This window comes from Rhinolophus hipposideros (genome assembly GCF_964194185.1).
Source record: "Rhinolophus hipposideros genome assembly, chromosome: 4".
Lineage (NCBI taxonomy): Eukaryota > Metazoa > Chordata > Mammalia > Chiroptera > Rhinolophidae > Rhinolophus > Rhinolophus hipposideros.
Window position 1 is genome coordinate 15,698,351 of NC_138050.1, and position 9,446 is coordinate 15,707,796.

The 9,446-nt window shown below is 38.6% G+C and overlaps 1 protein-coding gene across 1 annotated transcript in view; it reads right to left on the reverse strand.

Moving 5' to 3' along the window:
• PROSER1 (proline and serine rich 1) overlaps positions 1-9,208 on the reverse strand; it is a 35,750-nt gene extending 26,542 nt beyond the window's left edge. Inside the window, exons 1-4 of the mRNA XM_081045543.1 lie at positions 8,338-9,208; positions 5,379-5,444; positions 3,042-3,110; positions 529-623 (exon numbers count right to left, since the gene is read on the reverse strand). Coding sequence (XP_080901669.1) covers positions 529-623; positions 3,042-3,110; positions 5,379-5,444; positions 8,338-8,382 — 275 coding nt within the window. The 5' untranslated portion in view covers positions 8,383-9,208. The remainder of the gene's footprint in view (positions 1-528; positions 624-3,041; positions 3,111-5,378; positions 5,445-8,337) is intronic.
• Positions 9,209-9,446: the final 238 nt, after the last annotated feature.

A 9,446-nucleotide genomic window follows, 5' to 3' on the forward strand; every position in this document is an offset into this window, starting at 1 on the left:
TCTCTTTGAGCTTACATTTGTTATAATCATTTACTAAATGCTATGCTAGGTGCTTTCACATATCTTACAGTATTTAAAGTTCACATACCCCATTAAGTAGGTAAGAGCCTAACTTTTACAACTGTGAAAAATAAGGTCCAGAAAGAATAAGTATATATTGTAAGTATATATAATGCCAAAAAATCATGTTGTCAGAATGTGGCAGAACCTATAAATCCCATGGCTTTATCAACGAGCCTTTCAAGTTATTCAGAGCAGGAAGGCAAAGCAAGTCACTGAAATACAGACAAATCAAAATAAATAACTAAACTTGACAAGTCCCATTATTTTGTAAGTTGTAATCACGTATATAATAAGTACACCAGATATTCTGATATAAGAATTCAGCTCTGTGTTTTCACAGATTTTATTAGAGTTCCATTTACTAATATAATTCTGACATATTAATACACACTGAGTTAAAAGACACTTAAAAAGTCTTCCAAATTTCCTCCAATGAAGTAAAAAAAAAAAGAAAGAAATACTTACGAAGCTAACAGTTCAAGAGCCACCAGTTTGTCCTTACTGAAGGTGAAACAGTTGAGTATATTGACCACTTCTGCTGGATGAACAGCCACCATTTTCTATTAATATAAAAAATAATCTTAATTTCAACATGATAAATTTTCATGCCACAAATGTCCATTTTGGGAGAAGACATAAATGTTCATAACATAAATATTTGAGGTAAAAAGTGCTTACTCAAAAGTAAGCCCTAACCTGCATTTCAGCTTTTCAATGTAACTATTTCTAACGTCTCCTATGTGCTCTTTTTTATCCACATTTTTCAATGTATTTATCTATAGAAAAAAAATTTACATGTACTACTTTCCTCAGGTTAGATAAAAAGGGGATATTTACTAATATGGGAGATACATTGCTCAAGAAGTTAGAAAAAAATTACATTCCTCAGTTAAAGAGCAGGTATGCTATAATCCACACTTCCTAAATGAGGTCCATGGTGCTGAATAGTGTTACAGAAAAAAGAGTACTATAATCAAACCAGTTAGGGAAAAGACGGGTTAAACAGGTTTCTTCACTGCAGAATTTTTAAGTCTTATGTCAATGTGCACTTAAGCACTCCAAGATTGTGTGGGATGTTACATAATTTATTTGACTAGGGTACCTTTATATATGAAGAGCAGGTAGAACATTTGGCCAATTTATAAATTTATGTTAACAGTGGTGGAAATTCAAAAGGAAAGTCAATGTAAGAAGATCGGTTACAATCAATACCCAATAGATTCTTCAAATTTTGAACAGTGGTTTTCAAACATTTTTACACATGTACCACCAAAAGAATTGGTAAAACGAATTTTCATGTTTTTAAACTGACATTTAAAAATTTTACCAGAAGTTTAAATATTTGCAAAAGATTTATTTCCTTATATATGTTTATTATATATTTGTAAAAACTCTGGAACTACTGATTGAGCTCATTTATGAAAATGTTTATTAATGTAACCTAATTGTCAAAGTTAGTATTCAGTGTGAAAACAATCAAATCAGACTTACTTTGTCAGAAAATGTTGGGCTTAATTTAGTTCAAATAAATGTGTTAAGTTGTGCCTGTGCTAGCCATCTCACCTCTGAATTGTAATTCTAAGGTAGGTAAACAGGCAACCAAGTCTCAGAGCTTTATCATGAGTTTGTTGTCTTGATAAAATAAGGTAAGGTCCCCGACAGTATTTCTTACAGAAACTCTCAGCTTTGCTCTCTTCCTCTCAGGAGATTGCATTGTCTCTTTGGGCCTTGGGAAAAGATTTTCACCCCTAGATGATGGATGGATTGCTAAGGCAATCTTTATTGTTTTTTTTTGTAAAGCAGAAGAAAAGCAATTGTTAAAGAGGAGAAGCACTACAGCAGGGGTGTCCAAACTGCGGCCTGCGGGCTAACTGCGGCCCGCAATCCATTTTTTATTGGCCCACAGCAAATTCCAAAAATATATTTAGTTTACTTAAATAAACCAGGTAAGGCAATGTATACTTCACCTCAAGTGAGTGGCCTGGCTGTTTGTGTATTTTACCGCATATGGCCTTTGGTAAAAAACGTTGAAAAATGTTTGGACACCCATGCACTACAGTAATAGATCCACACACATTCTTAAGCAATTTAGTTTAGAAAGCTAAGGATCTGTAGATTCCCTTAAAGCAGGGGTGTCCAAACTTTTCTCAACATTGTTTACCAAGGGCCATATGCGGTAAAATACACAAACAGCCAGGCCACTCACTCGAGGTGAAGTAAGTATTGCCTCACCTGGTTTATTTAAGTAAACTTAATATATTTTTGGAATTTGCTGCGGGCCAATTAACAATGGATTGAGGGCCCCAGTTTGGACACCCCTGCCTTAAAGCTACCCACGCTTGTTACTCCTAGGAAAATCTTCTGTATAGCTGGATGCTGTTTGAATTAGATACCTCTGTTAATCTAGGCTTTAAACTATGCTATCCACACAGCAGCAAACAGGTAACTGTGCCTGTTTAAATTAAAATTAAACTAAAAATAGAGTTTCTTAGGCAAACTAGACATATTTTAAGGGCTCAAAAGTCAGTGGTTATCATACTGGATAGTGAAACTATAATACATTTCCATCATCACTAAAAGTTGATTTGGACAGTATTGTCCAAACAATGTAGGATAAACCCACCTGACTATTCTTCTAAGACCAAATGGAAGAGGGTGAAGATATCCCAAAACAGAAGTGCATAAAAATTCTTAAGAATTCAAATCCTATGTTTTGCCTGCCTATAAATATTTTCTCCTCCAATCTGCCAATTAGCACTCTAGGGTGTACAACTTAATAGTATAGTATACACAATTTGAATGCACAGTTTGAGAAGTTTTAATTTTTTAACAGTTACTTTGAATAATCAAAGTATAATAAAATTCAGGGGTCAGTTTTTCTAAGGCAAACAAATTACAACTTGAGATGAATTCCATAAAACTAGGGGAAAATTCAAAATACTTAAATTCTCCATTCTAAGGAAAAATAAGTTACTTACATGTTGTAATGCTTTCATTGCCTTTAACTGAGGCTCAGCCCAGGAGAAATATCTCAGTAAATCAACCACCTGGAAGCAAAGAAGCGATTTAGCTCTAATGACAATGTGCTTACAAACATTTCTGCAAGGTTTATTTCAGTACTTACAATTACTATTTAAAAGGGGTTTCTGAGCCCACATGATGAGGGGTAAGCATGGCACCAGAGTTTAGACTGTGTTAATAGAGTAGCCACATGCAGCTACTTAAATTCAAATCAACTGAAATAAAATCAAACGAAAAATTCAGTTCCTTACTGGCACAAACCACATTTTAAAGTACTCACCAGCCATAGAAGCTGGTAGCTATGATAAGGGATAGTGAGGACAGAACATTTACCTCATCACAGAAAGTCTCGAACAGCACTCATTTAGAAATAAAGAAAAGTATGAGTACAGGAAAAAGAAAGTACCTAAAGAAAGGTTGGAAAAGTACTAGATGCAGATAAAATGTCAGCTTAGGAACATACAGATATATCATGAATGGAAAACTTTAAAAATTTAGTGGAGAGTGACAGTTTTAATCAATCACAAAGTTCAGTGTAGGTCCACTAACTTCCACTCTTTTACTTGAATCTGAAGGGCATAATACTCACATTTATACTACAAGTCTATTCCCTAAAATAAGGCAACACCATGAATTACTCCAGCAGCTTTTAAATGATAGGTCATTTTGAGAGCACAGAGCGTCAGGCTCTCTCTCCCACCACCAGTGAACTTCAAACAAATGAGGGAGATACTGAGAGATGGCTAGTAAGAGGTGAGCAGGGAATCAAGATCACAACATTCAAGTCTCTGCGTGGTCACTACCACCCTGGTTCACTGCCCCAAGGACACTCCAGGAAAAAAGACAAAAAACAAAACACCCTCAAGAAAAGAGGGTAATAAAATGTGGGTTAATGAATTATTTTACTGTGCATTCCTGAAAATGTATTAAGGTCTCAATTATTCTACAAAGGAAGATTAATGCTATAAACTGGAGAGGTATATATAGAAGAGTAAAAATATTTCTTCACTCCTTTTAAAGATATAAAAACAGCAAATAAGTATTATGCATACTTTCTAGATAATTTGGTAAGAGTGTATTGTATGTACTTACTTTTATAGGAATAATGTTTTTAATAGTAAATGCTACCTGGCACTTTACCTTACCAGCCATGAAACTTCAAACACTACCATGTCTGTGTGTCTGACACACACACACACACACACTCACACACACACACACACACATCTTCACTATAGAAAGTATGCTTTAGAAGGTTACACCCTTAGAAAGTGGCGTAACCAAGGAAAGTTTTCTACAAAATTTCACATACACACACACAAAAAACCAAAGAGACTCTTTTACCTGTGAGAAATTATAAATCTTTTCAAAACATTTAAATGAAAAACAAGCACACAGTGATTTTGAAAAGTAATAGCTGAAAAACAAGTCATTAAACAGGCAGCAACACATGCAAATCATACAGTAGCTTTTAAGGATTTCATAGGCAGCACTTCTACAGGGTTAAGCTTCAAGCTTTGAATGTCTTGAAATATAGATGAAAAGTTAGAGCATTTATTAACTCAATCTGTAGATTCATACACTACCTATCTACATTCCTACACTTTCCCAGAACTGTTCTCCAGATGTATATTTCTATTTCTGCCCTATTTTCCTATCAAGTATTTTCCAAGCGTCCTTCAGAAATTTGGTTTCTGCGTGTGTGTGTGTGTGTGTGTGTGTGTGTGTGTGTGTAAACATGCAAACATATTTTTTTTAAATTAGCAAACTCCCCCTAAAGTTGGGTAACCATTTTCACGAAACTACCACTGGTCCTCTGGCAGTTATTGAAACTACTAATTAGATACTGTACTATTTTTTCTTATTGTTAAAATTTTTTACTTAGTGGCTTCAAATAAAATATTTCACCATTTATCCAAGATGTCTTTTATAATATATGGTAAATTTTGCAATTACTGACTTTTAAGTACTATACAAATTTGAGTACATTTCCCATTAGAGGTTTATACATTTATGATACTGTGCCCAGAATGACAAACACTTTGAATTGCTGTTTTTTATGCTGCACTTTAAAATCATGTTAACATGACACTGTGGTGAAAGAGGCTATGTTTATCAAATACCTAAACTATAAATTCTGTCAAGTTTTCTACCAAAACTGAAAGCTTCTAAAGTTCCTGAATAAACACAGCAACAAAACAAAAAGCAATTCTGCCCTTCACCAGCAAGTAAATAGACCTTAAGCAGAACATCATGGAAAAAAAAAAACTTTTGCTTAAACAAAACAGGAATACCTGTTCACTTGAGAAATATCCATGCACATATTCAATTGCTTTTAATTTGTACTCTGTCAAAACAGCCTAAAAAACATAGAAAAACAGCATTAATTATGTAAATAGAACAGTAATTTGCATATAACAAAAATGCCTAAGCAACTCAAAACAGTGGGAGACCTTTCTCAGCCCAGCATGCAGAGGCAGCTAGAGTGACTATGGTAACATGACATTCCTCTACCTTTCCAGGTTCCATGCTATAAGGGATACATTGAGACATCAGGAAAACACCCTGGTCCTCCCTACTCACTCCTACACAGAAAGGGAACAGAATTATACTGGATAGGATTTGACACTGTAAATGCAATTAAGAGTTTCAGAACATCCCCAATTCAAATAAATTGTCATTTTTAAAAGCTTAAATGTATCAGACATTACTCATCCATCAGACAATTATTGCTCATCTATTATGGGCTAAGTGATAAGAGAAATAGGAATAAGACAAGGACTAGTCGAGAATCTCAGTATTTCTAGAGGGATATGAGAACCCAAGGAGCCTGAGAATTCAATCTGTGCACCTGCCATTAACTGGCAGTGTGGCCTTTTAATTTCCGAGTGCCTCCTCACCCATAAAAGGGAACACCATTCACTACCCACCTCAGAGCTACTATGATGATTAAAAGTCAAGAATAGATATGACACCTAATAGGTATCCAGTAAACAATGGTTCCTTTCCTTACATGGTATCTATCAATGGGAAATTCAGTGAGAAGTCCAGTGGCCTTCAACCAGCACTATCTAGAGCTGACTGAAATCATGTATGCTCTCCATGCAACTCTTTGCTGAGCTTAGAGATGGAAACAACAGATTATCACAATGTGGTAACTAATAATCATTAAAAATCAACTAATCCCTTTGCTTTTACTATAAAACAATGGTATTTGTACTTTCCACATATTCTGCTAGGAGAAAATACTATAACCAGTCAACTAAGAAAAACATCCAAAGTGCTCAGTTTAATTTTCACTGAAGGGGGAGATGGTATTTTGGATAATGTACTCTTAGAAGTTTGATTATCATTACTGAACAGTCAAAAGCAAGTTCTGGACAAAATCCTGGATTGTGTTGATGCCAGGACGTGTCTCAATTCTTCCATCGGTGCCTGAGAGCCTGCTGTACCCCCAGGCACAACAGCATGGCACTCTGGAGTCAGACTGCCTTTATCTGAACATTGGACCTCCCCCCTATTTACCAGCTGGGTAACTCTAACTCGTTAAGCTCAAAGAGAATAGATTTGCCATCTGTAAAATTAAGAGCATAGTACCTACACCTCGTGGAAGATCTCGTAGGAAGATCAAATCAAACAGCACTTAGAAAGTGCTTAGAACAGGCACATACTGTAAGTGCTCAATAATTATGGCTATTATCATTATCTCCTTTTTAAAAAGCAAACTCAATATTGCCTTTTCCCCTCCTTCCTTCCCTCTTCCTAGTGTCTTCTTACACACCTTTGCTTAAAAGACATTAGTGACAGCCAGTATTACCTATGGACCTATAGTGATACTCAGGAAGAGATTCCCTTGCTTAAACTGACTTACATTTACAAAGTCTAAGAGTAACTTTAAAAAAAACAATAGTAACGCTCATATTTAGATATGCCTGTTTTTATCCCATTTTAATAGACTAAGACAATATTGATGCACCTAATTATTTGGCGTAGAAAGCAAAACACATTTTACTTGTAAATCAGAAAAAAGGAAAATTTACTATTCCCCGCATCAGTATTTACCATGTGATCTTTTCACAACTTAGAAGGGAAGGAATTTGCAAAATGACACCCTATAACTTCCAACAATAGAAATCTACTGGTTAACCTGAATACACAAATTATATTCTCATAAACAGTAAATTAGTATCAGCTTATAAACAAATTTTGGCAAATCCTAAATATGAGTTAGCAAGCTGACATTTTATTGCAAATCTTAACTGGACAAACTGGGTTTGCAAAAGCAGAAATTCTGTTCAAAAAAGAACAGTCAACATTGCCTAATATGCAAATTTCACTTCACATGCCAACTTGAAAAAGGAGAAAGCTTTATAAAGGATGACGAAAAACAACACCTCCCGCTATAGAGAATGAAGAAAATCAACATGTCCACTGGCAATTTTATTAATAATTTCATACGTTGAAATAAATAAGCACCAGAGCACAAGGTAACAAATCCTTCCAGGTCAGTGAAGGGTCTTAAAGGTGTCGAAATGAGATAATTGCCCAGAAGTTCTAAGCAAAGGACCTTCTATTAGCATAAGAACGTTAAACGCTTTCAGTTATAATTAGGTAAACTCTTACTTTCGCAGTTGAGGTACTGTTATGCTCAAGGCGACATTCCAAAATTTTTTTGGTGTCTGATTCATTCTGGGAGTCTACATACAATGGCCTCAAAAAGAAGCAAAAACTTGGAAAGCAGAAACAGTTTTGCAATTCAGGTTATGGATGCCCATTCCTGAAATCATCATGCCTTTAAACTTAACGCCACACTTCATTAAAGCAATAATTTTGTCCTGCCCAGGCAATACTACAGTCTGCCAATCCTCAACGTGAAAAATCTTTCCGAATAACTACCACCTTTAAAAGAACTGGCTCCATGTTACCGAAAGTTGAGGACATCGGTTCAGAAACATGAAATCACTTATCCAAAAGTACAGAGGCTACTAACGATTTGTCGAGCCAGCTTCAGAACGGAGGACTGAACATAACACCGCACTGATTCACAAGACGTGCGCAGCGTTAACATGATGTCTATTTGTATCACGAAAATGTATCAAGATGTAAGCTCCTCCACTATCCGCTAAAATTCCAACCAAGCTTGCAATCCTAAATTAGCCCGTAGTTTGCACAATCTGCACGCAGGTCTTCCAAGAGAATACACCCCGGGAATTCGTAGCTCAGACAATGATTTAAGGAATTACGTGTAATTACCTTTCTAATTTCATCCAGCACCGTTTCAAAGGACTTTTTGTCCATCTTGACTACGCTCTCGACGTGGCTGGTGAAGTTCTACTTTCAATTTACAAAACGTTCATCCCTGGTCAGCTTCGATCGTAAAAAGGGTTACAGCTGAGGAGAAAAAGACTCCAGGAGCAAGGATGCGAAGAGGTAGACAGCACTTCAAACTCCGCAAAAATTTCTAAACACGGAGAATTCTAAAAAACTTTGTCCTAAAATCAAAACCCATCGGGCTTCCCCAGCTTTTTTGACACAAAGCTTCAGGTCACCCCGGGGAAGAGCCGGGTCCTCTCTGAGTCCTGCAGAGAAATCCGGGTTTGGCGGCCGGGGCTGGGCGTCGGTCCCCTGCAGCTGAAGGCCAGGCGCCACCGGGGGTCGGTCGGGAAGCCTCCGTCCTGGGTGGCGCGGCGGGGACAGCAGGGGCACCCGCGCCCCGAGTCCCGGGGCGGCGAGGAGGCAGGCACTGGCCTCTCCGCCCGCACCGGCGCTGCAAAGGCCAGCCCTCACCGCCACGAACCTGGACTCATGGCGCGGCTTGCGCTCACCCCCAGCAGCTCCGCCGGACTCCCGGGTCCCACGGCCCGGGCAGCGGCGGCCTGGCAGGCTCTTTGTTACCAGCCGCCACAGCTTCCGGGCGCGGAGCGGCGGCCGCAGAGCACCGGGAGACGGGGCCAGGGGGCCTCAGGCTCGGGCAGGGGGGCTCCGGAACCCCGCGGCGCCAACGCTGCCGGCAGCCCTTCCCGGGTACCCCTGCAGCTCCCACCGGATCACGTGGGCCTTCCGTGAAGCCCGTCGCGCGCGAGTAAACTCAACGCTGCGCCGCCCGTGTAGGCCACTCGTTCCTGGACGCCAACGCAGGGGTCCTTGTGTGGGAACATAGGTGTCAATAGAGTATGCCAGAATAGCCCGGGATCCGACACGGATGGAATCCCTCGCGGAACCTGGAAGTCGGTTTTGGAGGGTCCCACCCCTGTGTCTTGCGTGTGTGTGTGCGTGAGCTTCTGCGTGAGCAATCTGAATTTGAAAGGAATCAACGTCGAGCGGTTAAGGCACAGCGATGGGTGCCCTTATTTTGGCGGACG